Source organism: Cydia pomonella, chromosome 14 (genome assembly GCF_033807575.1).
Source record: "Cydia pomonella isolate Wapato2018A chromosome 14, ilCydPomo1, whole genome shotgun sequence".
NCBI classification, from domain to species: Eukaryota; Metazoa; Arthropoda; class Insecta; order Lepidoptera; family Tortricidae; genus Cydia; species Cydia pomonella.
Genome location: NC_084716.1, coordinates 4,780,400 through 4,796,581, shown reverse-complemented (window position 1 = coordinate 4,796,581; position 16,182 = coordinate 4,780,400). Strand labels below are relative to the sequence as shown.

Sequence of the window (16,182 nt, the reverse complement as noted above, 5' to 3'; positions counted from 1 at the left end):
GGTATCTATTTGTACCCGTGAATGGGTTCTAGCTGGTGTATTACATAACATCAAATTTGTCTAAAAGGGCCTCTGCGCTGTTGGCTTCGGCCCCACGCATGCCTCCCAAAGGTCCGGGACCCCATGGTCCCGAGATATGGAAAGACATACAAATAATAATAATAATTCAGCCTATATACGTCCCACTGTTGGGCACAGGCCTCCTCTCATGTGCAAGAGGGCTTGGGCTATAGTCCCCACGCTAGCCCAATGCGGATACGGACCTTGACACTTACACCTTTAAAATTAAATATATTCGTCAATAGGTTAGCAAACTATTAAAATAAAGCGTTAAATATTAACTATGACATGACGAATTCACAACAAAAACAAACTAAAATACTTGATCAAACTACTTACCATTATTGGCGGAACAAACACAACACGTATTGACACGTCTACACGAGCAAAGCGCACTGATTTAGGTAGTTCCCGGCGGAGTCAGGCGAGCGACGCCATATTGCCAGCCGTGCCGAGCGCGCCCGACGTTAGCCGAGCGCGACCCGAAGATACGATGTTGTAAGTTTCGGCGCGGCCGAAGGGTTCGGCCGTTTTTGGCCGAAACCGAAACTCGGGCCGAAACTTGATTTTTTGGCCGAAACTGGCCGAAACCGAAACCGAAACCGAAATTTCGGTCGGACACTAGTTGTAACCTTATAAGTAAAGGTTTTATTGTAGTCATATAATTTAGGTTTGTAAACGTTTACCTGACCTTATTATAAAGTCTGTAGCTAGATTAGCTTAATCCTCTTGCAAAAAGCTTTTATACGGTATGTTGACATAAACGATGCCTTTAAATGACGTTTATAAGAGTTTTGGCCATATAAGCCTTTGGTTATAAGGTTATTTTGCTAGTTGGCATGGAACAAAGAGAAAGAAGGAAAATGAAGGAGAATGTCACATTGGTATGTGCACTAGTTACGTGGTGTAAAGATCTAATCAACGCACTCCAGGAAGACGTTTTGTAGTGAAAATGTAGTGAAGTGAAAAAGAACCATAAACAAAGTGAAATAAAATAAAATAGGGCAGTAAAAGACTAAGGGTAATTTAAGATTTAATTTTATTGATTATTTCATGTATATTTCAAGTATAATCATAGAACTTATATTGTGCAATCGTTGTACTAATTTCATAAAAAATATTTTTTGTATAAAAAGTATTTTTTTATCTTAAGGAGGCAGGAGGTTCAAGAACCACCACGCATATAGTTACGGACCCTAAAAATCCGCGATGCCGACCTTGTATTAACAAATATTATTTAAATGAGTTCTAGTTAACTTGACTAATCCTCGGTCACGAACAATTCTATTCTTTTTGTCACGTTCAAGTAATAAAATCGATATTTAACACAAGTAATAAAAATAAATAATTTATTTGTTAATGTAGCTTTTAATTGAATAATAATTATAGCCTTATGATATTTACTAAAAACTTCTAAACTTAAATACTTATATAAAATTTTGTACTTTAGCGTGTAGCTGTGCTCACTCGGAAAGGTTTCCACGGAAGACCAGCGTCGAGATCCTTAGGTGGTATCTTGACATTAAGCTGAGTGGAGACCTTTTCAGTGACGCTTAATAATAAATTGATTCTGTCATCTCATGTATTACTTAAACTTAAGCGTTTTCTGAATAAATTTCTTCTATTCTATTCTATTCTATTTTACGACTTCAAGTGAACTTGAGAGTGTTACTAATACGCATGGCGTTTTCCTAGCTACACATTGTAAAGATGCGTATAAAAGGGGTGCCGCGACGCTCCAGCATCATTCCGGGTCAGCTCCTCTCATTGTAGACCACCGGGAGAAACCGGGCACACGCGAACATGGTGGATGCGAGACTGATGTATGTGTAGGCCTTTTGATGTTGTGAAAGTCCTTTTACATACACAGCATTCCATTGATTCGGAGGTGGTATCGAGCTATTGTAAGGTTACAAGTAATAAAAAAAAACACTTAAAATACTTACTATAAAACAATAATTACGTTAGCCTAAGATCACTCCTTAAATATAAAATAACAAATTAATAATAAAAAGCACTTTAAAAGTCAAAACATGCCACAATATTAGACGTTGTCCTGTCACAGCAAAGGGGCGCAGTCCATGCAAACCTCTTTTCTGAGTTATCGGCCTGGCGGCGGCAGACGCTGCGTTGTACACATGTTCAACGACATGGGTAATCACTTCATGATTCTTGATGCACATTACAATTGATGTCAGGTATGTTGGCTAGTCGCATTGCTCTTACCATATTGGACCCGGCATCACGGATAAAGCAATGAATTTTATCATAAATTATACCCCATTCCAGTAGCATTTCATTAAATTTATCTTGGATCAAATCTCCTGTATGTCGGCCGTCGAATGTCTGACATTTTAAAATCACTTTTATTCGTTTAAAATCTTCATCTATTCCGTGCGCGGTCAAACTCAACAGCGACACATTCGCACTTGGTTCACTCCATATATCAGTAGTAAATGATATTTTGTGAAACATTTTAGCAATTTACTGATTTTTTCTGCAAGTTTTGGGTACAAGTCCTCACAAAGATATGTGGTAAAAAACTGCCTGCCCCTTAATAGGTAATTTGGTGCGATGTATTGCATCAGCCTCTTAAATCCAATTCCCTCGACAAAATTAAAAGGAAGGTCTTGCAATGCAATCATTTCTGCAATTAATTTATCAATTTCCTGGGATTTTGGATTCGACGTACACCATTTTTGGTTCTTCGTTAAAGAATCCTTTAGTGTAAGTTGTTTTTTGGCCTGTTGTAAAGGCGTCGACGTCGAGGCGGTCGAAGACTGTACGGTATTCTTTAAATTGTCTAATCTCGAAAACTCTTCGTACTCATCTTCGTGAACCGATTTTAAATGACTTTTTAATGGAGTAGTCGTTCCGCCCTTTCTTGAGTATGTTTTCTCGCATATTTTACACTTTGCAGTGTTTGCGTCTACTTCAATAAAGTAGTTCCATATGGGACTTACTTTAGCCTTCATCCGCTTCATCGTCGAATGTTACTGTCACTGTCACACTAACTAACACTAACTGCGGCTGCTGACTTTCGGCTCCGTTAAAACCTCCGCTTAAAATTAGACGAAACCGAAGCCGGAGCCGGAGGTGTTCGCTTCAAATTAGACGAAACCGAAGCCGAAGCCGGAGGTGCGAATTCAGCCGAAAGTTTCGGTATATCGGAGCCGAAGCCGAACCTCCGTAACATCCCTAATACCGATACTCGGAACTAAAATATTAATTGTCAAACGTTTAAACCGTTAGACTAAAATAATTACACGGCCGCTGCCAACATTTGTTAATTATTCTGTTTTTAATCTTATAACAAATGGATTAAAAGACTGTCAGTTTTGTTTTTCAGTTTCTGACAGTTACTTTGTTGTTTTTATAACTGATCAACTGCGATCATAACTACAGATATCGTATACAATAAATTGACAATTATTTAATTTTGTCTAGAATATATCTGGGATTATTTGGGACGATCGAATTCTAATTTTAAGGGCTATTGTATTATCCTGTGTTTAATAACTATACAAAAATTGACAAGGTAATTATTAACTTTATAGGGAACCTTCGACTTCCACCGAAGCTGATCAGCAGAGAAGAGGACATGGCTGCCACCACAATCATGAAATGGAACAAGAGACTCACCGCCAAGAAACTTCCATTCCCCAAAACCAACTACCCAACATCGAATTCCATTTCAAGATAAATTTCGGCGCACATTGGGGCCAAAGAGTGGAATCTGGGACTTCTTCGGACCAAAGGAATTCCGAATCAGCCCGGAGCCAACCGCTGATCCGCCAGGAATTTAACTTTGGCTCGATGCCTTATCCTCTGAGGTAACTAACTGATAGAATCGAGCTCTTAAATTGAATTGGCTGATCAATTGAGAATGAAATTAATAGAGCAATTTATTTATTTCAGGGCAAGGCAGGCAGAGCCTCATCCTGAAGGACATCCCCACCGTCATCAGGCCCACCACGACGAAAGCAAGACTGGGCAGCAGGGAGCTAGACCCCGTGAGACTAATCCTAAGGCTGATCTATTAGTAGATATTTTAGGAAATAAGGATTTGTAATCTCGACTGATTGTTAAGGAATGTTTTTTTTTTATTTATCGGTTGAACATTCCATATAGTTCCTAAGATATAAACTTACGTATAGAGATCTGATTTTCGAGTCACAAAATTGGTTGTGTTATTCGGTTCGAGTACTTATTATAAAAGACATGAAAGACCAAATTAACTTTTAACCGTCCGAGGCTTGTATTAGTAATTCTGCAGAGTATTTAATATTTTTGAATTATAGTATTATATTCACAGTATTTTAGAATCTCGTAATTTCACAGAATTTTCCATATTAATTTGGAACTGTTATTGCCATCTACGAGATTAAATCTAGTGATAAACGTTATGAATAAAAATATAGTATATTATATTGTCAAAATTTATATTGTTAATGTAACTTGGCCAAAGTATATATATCCAAAAATATACTTTTTGATATGTTTTAATTACAACCAAAGCCTTCTAATGTTGCATATTTTCTGTAGTCGACGGGATTCACTCTCTAAAATTGCTCAAATTTTCTTTTAACAATTTTTCTTACGAGACCAATCTTAAGGTAGTACTACCGATACAACAAGCGTCAATATCTTTTTTTTGGTTCTCTGTAGGACTATAAAAATTTAACTGATTAATTATGATATAATAATGTACCAATATGCCAAGTTTCATTAAATTCTGAACGTGCATGAATTCTCTAACAGGTAGTACTACCTTAATAAGTTCTAAGTTATGACACTTTGTTTAAGGTAGTAGAGGTTAGGATCTTTACGCTAGTAAAGTATCATTGCGCCATCTCGTGGTGTATTTTTTAATAAGTGGTTTATCTAATTTAATGTGTATTCCCGCATACAAACAGCGCCTCTATCGATGTCCTTCGGCAAACAATGTATACATGTTTAACTTTTAAGGTTATGTAGGTACTTTACTAGCTTATGGTAAAATAATTCTAAAATAAGTGTATCAATAACTCATCACAAAAATTTTACTCCAATTCTCAGTACCGTTTTTGAGTAATTAATTTTTGAACTTACGTTTTATTTGCATCACTTTTTATACGTCTAAGTGTAAAATATGTAATTTCAAAAAAGTAATTACTCAAAAACGGTACTGAGAATCTATATAAAATTTTTGTGTAGAGTTATTGATACTTATCTTTCAATAAAAAAAAAGTTTTATAATTTTCTTAGGCCCTAACCTCAACATTTAATCTAAACAGCTACAGTTTGTGTTTTTGTTTTTTGAGATTACAGAGTAGGGATGAAAGGAAAGTGCAACTTTTAAGAAGCATCGACTATATTTTAGACAATAACTTTTTACTTATTGATAATATATAGTAATAGAGTTAGAGTACCATTTTCGGCCAGTAGTCAACCGAATTAATTTATAAAAATTGTAATATTGAAACGATATTTATGTATAATTTTAAACAACGAATCTCACAACGTGATACTCTATTGATATAAATTTTGTTTAATAGGTACTTCTACTCTATTTAGTTTAAGTTAAAGTAATAGGCCAGTCTTTTGGACGAATGGTGTAGCGCAGTGTTTGACTGTTTGTACTTCTAGACTGGCTAGGCGTGGGTTCGACTCCCATGCCGGGCTGTGCACGGGTCAAGATTTTTGATGGTTTTCCCCTTGTGCTACCGGGCACAAGAAATTCGCGCAGTTTCCCTAAGTCGGACCATCCCGCATTTCTACGCTGATAAGTACAAACCGCCAAAATAATCCTATTAGATTTAGTGTACTAATTAGCGTGAAGATATACTGAATTAAAAAATCGTATTGAAACAAAAGAAAATGTATCCAATACTTTTTTTTATTCAGGCCCCCCCCCCCCTATGATTATTATTATGCGACCCGTCTACCCCCACCGGCTTACCCACCATTAAGTTAATGTAAAATGTCAATTAATTATATGTCATAGTTTATAAATTATTATCAGGGTAATGTACAAAATTTTATATGAAAACATATCAAGTTTGTACTTAAAAATTGGCAGCTTTTTTACTGTATTCCATCATTGGGTCGCAGCTGATTAATAAAATTGCATTGTTTTGTAAAATTTTGTTTTATTTATCAAAATATGTATCCAATTTGTTTAGTTTCAATTTGTTACTTCTGACTACTTATCAGATTATTTACAAGAATTTGTAAAACCAAAAAAGTGTCGTTAGATTTTTAGTTAAGTAATTTTTTTATAAATTTACTGCTCAGTATTTAGAATTTTGCCATGAAAAAGTCCCCTTGTTCGGGTAGAAATCGTGGTCCTGTTGATAAAGCCAAGGCGAGAAAAGTCATCGGGAACTTTAAGAGAAATCCAACCCTTTCCGTCCGGGACGTCGCCAGGAAATGTAAAGTATCGAGGTCGTATGTACAGAAAATCAGAGTGCAAACTTACGGTCGTACAAGGCGTCTACAGTTTCTAATCGCGATGCTACAAAGGAATTATACTCCTCTTCTTGTCCGAGACGTTTTTACATAGGTAGTCCGCTGTCGCTACAGCGCCGGATCACTATTCCAAAGCTAAAAGAAAAAATACCTCTGGTTTGACAATCATTAGTTGTCTGTGATGGCGCCGATCATGTTGTTAATTCTCGATAATATTTGGTTTTATGCTTATCTTTGCATAAAGGAGTGGAGATTTGATGTGTATAGTGTTTTTTAAAGTGAATTAATAAGTGACACATGGTTTTTTGTGATATTCGTCAGTATGTATGAAAAATACGCGCAGAGGATTGGATGCCGGTTGGTAAGCTATTAATCAACATTGAAAGGTACGTGATAAAAACACAATGCTTTTGTTGTTCATTTCAACATTGTATCTAGCTGCTAATGCTGCTTTTCAACTTGTAACTGTTGTGAATACATAAAAAACAATCAAAATTAGTTACCAGGAGCTTCTATTTGGTCATAGACAAATACAAACTATGAACCATTTACTTTCGTAGTGTCACTAGTGACGTACGACCGTGCGTATGACATTGTTTTGGCGCGATACCGGTTAATTAAGTATGACTTTTTCATCTGTTAAGTTGGCCCTACTCAACTTTTATTTATTCCTTGATCCTTCATTGACAATCTATTGAATCTATAGGAGAAGAAAAACCGTTTTTTTCTTTCATTCAAATCGCTTACTATTAAGGACGCGCATTGTGAATTGGTGACTAATTCAGTGCAAAAAATCACAAAAATGTCAAAAAGGAAAGCAGGTGAAACGGAGACTGATTATCTCAAAAGAAAATTACGTCGACTACAGAAGAAAATAAAGAAGTTACCATCAGAGTCAACATTGCCGATGCCGATCCAAGCTGATTCGCAACCTTCGTCGCGGGAACCATCGCCACAGCGAGAATCGACACCGAAGAAACAGGAGGAACCCAATAACGAAGCAACTAATCCTGAGGACCTTATAGGTTTGTTATTGAAAGATTAAATATAACTATCTTACTTCAAACAACTGGGTAGTAATACCTAGTGGTACTATGTTGTGTCCCATATGGTGGAGAAAAATCTGGTCTATTTTTTTCTTTGGTTCTCCTTTTTTGTCAGTTTAACCACCCTGGGCAAGCTAGCGCTACCACACAGCGGGTAGACCTTGACCAACCATATCTGAGACTATACTTTATTGAATTGAAAGATAACATTGTATGACATAATATTCATACTTTACATACATGGTATGTAGTGCTATCACCTGCGGATAGACAAACATTGCATCTTGAACTAAGCGCTATCATATAACGGATAGACATGCTACCTCATATTAAGCGCTATCACTTAGTGGATAGACTACTTGAGACATATGAAGTCTTCAATGTCTTAACATTATGTTATAAATTTCAGAGGATGAGGATGTGTTGCCGGAAGAATTCCTACTTGCCCTTGGTACAGAAGGAGAAGAAACTGTAGAGCGAGGTCAAGAGATTCGGCCCGAGCTTGTTGCTCGATGGACAAAATTGATGTGTGTAGGACTGGACAAAGAAGCACAAGAACAACTTGTCAAGAAATATCCAGCCCCTACAAACTTTTATAAGGAAGCTCCCAAAATAAATCCGGAGATCACAGCTTCTCTTTCTGAGATTTCCCAAAAACGGGATAAACGCATAATCCATCGACAGAATTTAACACTCAAAGTTATGTATGCTCTGGGAAAAACCCTAACGAGTGTTTTAAAAGGAAATATTAATTCAAAAGCGGTAATTGAAGAGGTGAATGATGCGGCAAAATTATGCTGTCTAATTTTTCATGAAGACTCTTCCTCCAGAAAGTTCTTTGCCTTATCAGGGGCTAACCAGACAATTAAAGAAGCAGTTAGAGGAGAGAAACCAGATGAATATCTATTTGGGAAAGATTGTGGAGAAAAAATAAAAGCGGCTCAAGTCATTAAAAAGACCGGAGCACAAATAAAAGCCCCTGAAACAAATACCAACAAAAATCCTGTTATACAACAGCAACAACCAAGAAGGCAGGGAAACTGGAAGGGCCCGCCACCGCAGTACCAACAGCAACGCTCACGTGGCGGGCATCGACAGGCACCAGCGACGAGGAAGTACCAGGCCCCCCACAGAGACCAGAAACGGAACCATCAACGGAGCCGTCACACGCACCGCCGCTAACACAAGTACATGCAGGAAGAATAAAACAATATTTCAACAATTGGTTAGAAATAACAGACGACCCAGTAGTATTGGACTGGGTGCAAGGGTATAAAATCCCCTTTAATCACACACCGCCACCATATGAAGCTGCTAAACAGAATTGGTCTAAAAAAGAAACTGTTTTAATTAGCCAAGAAATAGAAAAACTTCAAGTGTTAGGCGCAGTTTCAAAGTGCTCGTATACAAAAGACCAATTTACTTCACCAATATTCCTGGTTCCCAAACCAAACGGTTCATATAGATTTATCTTAAACTTAAAAAAGCTAAATCAATATATTAAAACTGAACATTTTAAATTAGAAGACATTAGGACTGCATGCAAGCTAATGACCAAAGACTGTTTTTTAGGATCTGTTGATCTTCGAGAAGCTTACTTCTCTGTTCCTATATCAGATAACTTCAAAAAATATTTAAGATTCAGTTTTAATGGACAGTTGTACCAGTTTAATGCTCTTCCATATGGTTTATGTACGGCTCCTTTTGTATTCACAAAAATAATCAGACCAATAAGTACCTACCTCAGAAGTAATAATGTAATACTGACATGCTATCTGGACGATGTTCTGTTTAATGGGAATTCTGAAAAAAATTGCAAAGATAATATAACTCTAGCTTGCAGTATTTTAGAAGATCTAGGTTTTGTTATCAATTTTGATAAGTGTCCTAACACCAAACAAAAAATGTAAATTTTTGGGCCTTATTTTAAATTCTCAAAATATGTTTTTAGGAGTACCTGAATCGAAGCAATTGGCGTTATAACAAAAAATTGAGTTGTTTCAGCATAAATCCTCTTGTAGCATAAGAGATTTTTCACAATTGTTGGGATCACTCAATTCTATAGCTCCTGCTATCCCATATGGTTGGGTATATACAAAGTTACTCGAAAGAGAAAAATATTTAGCGTTATTAAAAAACCAGGATAGTTACGATGCAACAATGACTCTTCTGTGAGGGTAGAAAAACATCAGGGTCTTGGTCGCACTCAGAGAAACAAAATCATATTAACTACTTAGAAATAAAAGCAGCGCTATTAAGCCTTAAATGCTTCACAAAAGAATTAAGAAATTGCGAGGTACTTTTAAGAATAGATAATACTACAGCAGTAGCATATATCAATAAATATGGAGGAATTCAATTTCCACATCTTAACAGTATTACCAGAGAAATTTGGCAATACTGTGAAGAGAGAAACATATGGATCTTCGCATCATACATTAACACTAAAGATAATTTTGAAGCTGATACAGAATCTAGAAAAATTAACATAGAATGAGAACTTTGTAAGAGTGCCTATGGAGAAATACTAAACAGGTTTGGAAAACCAGAAGTTGACTTGTTTACCTCAAGAATCAACACTAAATTAGACATGTGTAAGTAATGCGCGTAACATCACAAATGAGATATCACTCAAACGCGTAATGTTGCATTACGCATCACTCCGAGAAACCAAGCATTACTTCAAACATCACTCGAGCATATGACTGGCCAAAGCGCGCGTAAACTCGTAAAGCATCAATATAGATTGACGCGCCGGTAGTCGGTACGAAAGGTCCGTTCAAGTACAATCCGCGTAATGTATAATGAGCAATGAGACGTGATGGTGTGATGTGTGATGTTTGTTTGCCATGCTATCATTACTTTGCTATCCCGCTCGCACCCGCACTCACTGCTCGCTCGCTCTCATTCCGCAATGCTTTCGGAACACTTCGGATCGGTCCGCTCGGCCGGTCGGTAGCAGTCTCATTTGAGTTATTGCAAATTTCATTAAATTGATACGATAACGGATTTTTGCACCTGCAATCGATTTAAAACTGTAATGCGTTACCATAGAGCTTACAATGTTTTTAGTATTTTACCTATAAGGATGCGGCTAAATGATAATTCGCTTGCGAGTTTGAATTTGACGAACAAAAACGTATTTACTGTTTATTATTGTTGTGAAATGTTTGGTTTGGTTGACTTTCGCGGCAAACTAAATTAAGCACGAGTGAAGTTACTTATTTATCTTTAATTTAATAGTGAGCTAGTGTTTACAGTACATTCTCGTATCAGTATCATATCATAATTTTATTGATATACCCAAATAAAAATACTACCTAGTGACTCTCGATGGCGTTATCTCATTAATTAACAGATATTTTCTTTTATTTTTTATCTATGATGCATATTTTACGACTATAAAAATAAAAACATTAACAAAAACGATCTATCACATGGCGGTGACAAAACGCAATGCGTAATAGATCGACGCGCCGATATGATACGCCCTAGAGTCCTAACACTCGCTGCGTAATGTAGTTGGTACTGTGATGACTGTGATGAGTGTGATGTTGCCATCACGCGCGCGCCCGCGCGCTGTATTCGTTCGGGTAAATGTTTCGTTTCGAGTGATAAGTGATGTGATATCTCAGTGTAACATTACGTTTTCGAAAAAGTGATGTGATATAGCATTACTTTTTGAAGCACTGTTTCGCGCATGTCTACACTAAATGTGATAAATTTGTTTCTTGGAAATGTGACCCTGATGCTTTTGCTATAGATGCCTTTACCTTGAGCTGGAAAAATATGTACTTTTACGCCTTTCCACCTTTCTCCTTGATTCTAAAATGTGTTCAAAAGATTATGACAGATAAAGCCACTGGTATCTTAGTCTTTCCGTTATGGCCATCTCAACCATGGTTCCCTCTTGTAAAAAGCTTAGCAATTGGTGATCTTTTAATGTTTAATCCTAACAAGAATCTATTATCATCAAATTTCAGAGAGACTCACCCACTCCACCAACAGCTTACCCTGGCTGCAGCGAGGCTGTCAGCGAAGCATATGTAAGGCGCGGCACCCCTGCCTCAGTCCTACAAATAATGCTCAAGTCCCTGTCTAAAAACACCATGCGACAGTATAACTCGCCATTAAAGCTGTGGTGGAAATACTGCAACGATCATAGTCTAGATCCATATCAGGTTTCAGTTCCACATATTCTTAGATATTTAAGTGAATCTTTTAAATCTGGGGCTTCGTATGGAACCTTAAATTCTACTAGGTCTGCATTATCCTTAATTTTGGGTCCTAAAATAGGAACGGACGACCGAATAAAAAGGTTGATGAGAGGCATATACCGATCAAGGCCTCCAAAACCAAAATACAATGCTACTTGGGACCCAGGAATAGTTTAAAACTATTTGAGCACCATACCTATGATAAATAGTTCTCTAGAAATTTTAACAAGAAAACTGGTAACACTTTTGGCTTTGGCTACTGGACATAAAGTCCAAACATTATCGTTGATTGATATTAAAAATATAGTTTTTTCTAGTGACAAGGTCAACATTTTTATATCTGACATTATAAAAACGTCCAAATATGGGACACCACAACCATTGTTACAACTTCCAATCTATGACAGAACAGAAATCTGTCCTGTAAAGACTCTAAAGACATATATTGAAGCTACAAAAAGTATAAGAAATCAACATGGCAGGTTAATTCTTACTTTAAAAAAACCACACATTCCTGCGTCCACGCAAAGTATAAGTCGGTGGATCAAGAAAACCTTGAACGAGGCAGGAGTTGATGTGAATATTTTCACAGTACACTCGACCAGACACTCCTCTACATCTGCTGCACTGAGAGCAGGTCTGAATATTGATCAAATTCAAAAAACAGCGGGTTGGTCTGGAACTTCAACCACATTTGCCAGACATTACAATAGACCGGTCACAGAGACCTTACACTTTAGTAACGCAGTTCTGAACTCTACCCGAGTGTAATCATAGAGGCTCAGAACAAGGATAGGACAGTATAACTGTCTGTAACGTTAATGATTACTTAGAAGTATTGTTATGTTGCTTTGTTTTTAAATTTTACTCGTTAATAAAACGATTACCTTTTCCTTACTTTTGCTTATTATTCACAACCTCAGCTTCAAACAGCTACCTATGTAAAAACGTCTCGGACAAGAAGAGGAGTATAATTATATGATTAAACGAACTTACCTTAAGTGAAGTTCTATCATAATTATACGATGCTTCTTGTCCGAGACGTCGGTCCCGTAACCTCCCATAAATCCTGATGTATTTATTCCCAAATATATAGGGTTGTTCATAGTATAATATCTTTAAACTAATGATTGTCAAAACACCTGTCAAACCAGAGGTGTTTTTTCTTTTAGCTTTGGAATAGTGATCCGGCGCTGTAGCGACAGCGGACTACCTATGTAAAAACGTCTCGGACAAGAAGCATCGTATAATTATGATAGAACTTCACTTAAGGTAAGTTCGTTTAATCATATAATTATATTTTGTTTATTAAAAAAATAACATTGTGATAATTTTATGTTTGTTGATTACATAGTGTGCTAATTAAAAAATGTTGACTGATACTTAATACTTCAGTTAATGTCGATTTCGTAAAAATAAATGTATTTTTATCAATACAGTGTAAACTCTTTATAACGAAACTCAAGGGACTGAGCATTTTTTGTCGTTATAGAGAGTTATCGTTATATGGAGTGAACAAAAAAACAACCAAATTAACAAGAATTTTTAATATGTATGTATTAGATAATATTATTGTTTACACATATAGTCTGATAACTTTGTCTGACGTTTTTTGCTATGCCAGTACTTGTTTTGAATTATTTTATGTATTCTATTCATATCTAGATATGTGGTGGAATCGTCTTGATTAAACAACAAAAAAATTTCTACCAACTTAGCGGCATCTAGGGCTTGTTGAATTGTTGGTGGTGATTCGGCTTTGTCCACTTGATCATCTTCTTCATCTTGATTATCGGGTGTTTCCTGACTTTTTGACACTAAATCAACAATTTGTTCATCTGTAAGTGTACCAGTTGTGGCTACATCCTCATCTATATTTTCGTACGATTGTAGATCTTCGTTAAAATTGTTTGGTACGTTGAACTGTCTTATCCATTCACTCAGTGGTAGATTGTCTTCACTGTCAAATTGGTTCGTTTCTTGGCTACTACATAATCCAGCATGTCGAAAAGAATGTTGGATAGTGGCTGCTGTTACCTCTTGCCAGGCTTTTGATAAGAAGTTCACTGCTTGTAGCATGTTGATCGAGACCTTGCCGTCAGTTTCGATCATATCCATCAACATTTTCCGTCTATAGTGGCCCTTTAGGCTTTTAATTACACTCTGATCCATTGGTTGTAAAATACTGGTTGTATTAGCTGGGAAAAATGCTAACTCTATGTTTCGAAGATTAGATATGATTGGGTGAGCAGGACAATTGTCTACTAGAAGCAAGATTTTCCGTGATTTTAATTCAGCATCCCATTTTCTCACTTCCTCTTCAAAAATCTGCGATGTCATCCAAGCTGACTTGTTTGCTTTGTACGTAACTGGCAACTGTTTTATGTTCTTGAAACACCGAGGGTTTTTCGATTTGCCTATAACTAAGAGCTTTCTTTTTTCTGTGCCACTCATATTGGCAGCCACTAGAACTGTAATACGCTCTTTAGACAGTTTTCCTCCAACACATTTTTCCCCTTTGAATTTTAAAGTTTTATCGGGAGTCAACTTGAAAAAAAGGCCAGTTTCATCTGCATTAAAAATGTCTTCTGGTGAGTACTTCATCTTTAATTTAGGCCACACTGTACTAATCCAATTGTTAGTCACATTCATATCGACATCCCGCGCCTCTCCGTTCATTTTACCGTACGTAATTTGGTGACGGTGCTTAAATTTTCCAAGCCAACCTTCAGATGCTTTAAAGTCAATTATGCCAAGTTGGTTGGCAAACTTTTCAGCCTTAGCTTTTACAATTGGCCCCGAGATGGGTACATTATTCTGGCGCTGATTGTTAAACCACGACAACATTGCCTGATCTAAGTCTTCGAATTTTGGCTTTCTTAATTTTTTAGAAGAGTTTCCTTCCAGCGCCGCTTGTAGAATTGTTTTTTGGTTTTTCCAAATGGTAGCAACAGTGGATTGACTTAGTTCAAAACGCCTTCCAACGTCACTTTTCTTTTCTCCCTTTTCAATCGCACGTATCACACAAACTTTTTCGTCAACACTAATCGCTTTCCGTTTACTGGCCATGTTAACAGTTTCAAAGTAGGTTTACGACTGATAATACGATAGGTACCCAGTATGCTTGGTCGAAGACCATCACTTCCGAGAAAACAATGCGTCTTACTGCACGTGTTCAAGGCAATTAAGGATAACAAAAGCTAGACGGACCTCGGATGTTTCGGAGCTTCAAAGTCTTTTGTTACCTGATAACATAACATAAACAATAATACCGATAATAAATATTTATTGTCTAAAAATATGAACACATTTCTTCGTAATAGAGAATGGCGTATCGCTATAAAGAGTGTTTCAATATGTGGGTTTTAACGCAAACCAACCAAGTTGGGCTCACTTCAACGTTATAGGGAGTTTATCGTTATAAAGGATAACGTTATAAAGAGTTTACACTGTATTTTGTAAAATTATCAGAATTAACACATTCAGCGGCAGCGCATGCTATACGCTGCGCTCGTAGCCGATAAAGTGCATTTTCGCCTTTGTAGCGAAAAGCGCCAACGAACAGAAAACCCGACTGGCGGGTCGCTGGCATTGAATGGCTATGTTAAAAGTTGTTTTGTGTTTAGGCAAGGAAAAGTTACCTATTGTTGTAATAAAAGTTCCTTTTTTAGGGTTCCGTAGCCAAATGGCAAACTAGTAAAGGTAGAAATAATCGGACAGACAGACGGACATGACGAATCTATAAGGGTTCCGTTTTTTGCCATTTAGCTACGGAACCCTAAAAACGGAACCCTTACAGATTCGTCATGTCCGTCTGTCTGTCCGATTATTTCTACCTTTACTAGTTTTTCTAAAATGTCCCGGTCAGAGTCCCCACACTTATGGCAGCCTACGATTTTGAAATTGAATTTGTCAAGTCCAATGATAATAGTAACGCGGATGCGCTCTCGCGGTTACCGTTGCCCTGTCGGCGTAATAAGGATAGGGGGTTAGATGCAATGTCATATATTAATTATGTAGAGGAGTCGTTTCCTATCAGCCCGAGACAGTGCCGGATTAAGACATTTTGGTGCCCTAAGCATTTCTAGGCCATGGTGCCCCCTCATCAAGATTACATTGAATTTTCTTGGTAAATTGCGTGACGTTTATTGGCGCATTACTGCTGAGAATAGAATTTTCAATCTGTCACATCTATTTATCACGGAAATTGACAGTACCGCAGCAGTAATGTTCCAACAGTAGGTAACGTAAAGTGTAAGCAAATTCGAAGACCGTGCTTCGCATAAGGGCGGAGGCCATGCCAACCATCGTCTAAGTGTAAGCGAAGACGTAAGACATAGGTCGTACTCCGCACAGGCAAAGGCCGAGCTTCAGTAGGGGCTTAGCCATTGACCATTGGTTCTTGTCAG

General features: G+C 37.1%; 1 protein-coding gene and 1 long non-coding RNA gene across 2 annotated transcripts; one reads left to right on the top strand and one right to left on the bottom strand.

Moving 5' to 3' along the window:
• Positions 1-3,389: 3,389 nt before the first annotated feature.
• LOC133524763 (uncharacterized) lies at positions 3,390-6,184 on the top strand. Its single transcript, XR_009800429.1, has 2 exons — positions 3,390-3,893; positions 3,979-6,184. It is a non-coding gene; the product is annotated as an uncharacterized LOC133524763 (long non-coding RNA).
• A 4,584-nt stretch (positions 6,185-10,768) lies between these two features.
• LOC133524762 (tigger transposable element-derived protein 4-like) lies at positions 10,769-15,809 on the bottom strand. Its single transcript, XM_061860906.1, has one exon. It carries the CDS (start codon positions 14,840-14,842, stop codon positions 13,343-13,345), a length of 1,500 nt encoding a protein of 499 aa, XP_061716890.1. The 5' UTR covers positions 14,843-15,809; the 3' UTR covers positions 10,769-13,342.
• Positions 15,810-16,182: the final 373 nt, after the last annotated feature.

Coding starts and splice junctions, on each gene's coding strand:
- LOC133524762 (XM_061860906.1), bottom strand. CDS start 14,842: ATGGCCAGTAAACGGAAAGCGATTAGTGTTGACGAAAAAGTTTGTGTG.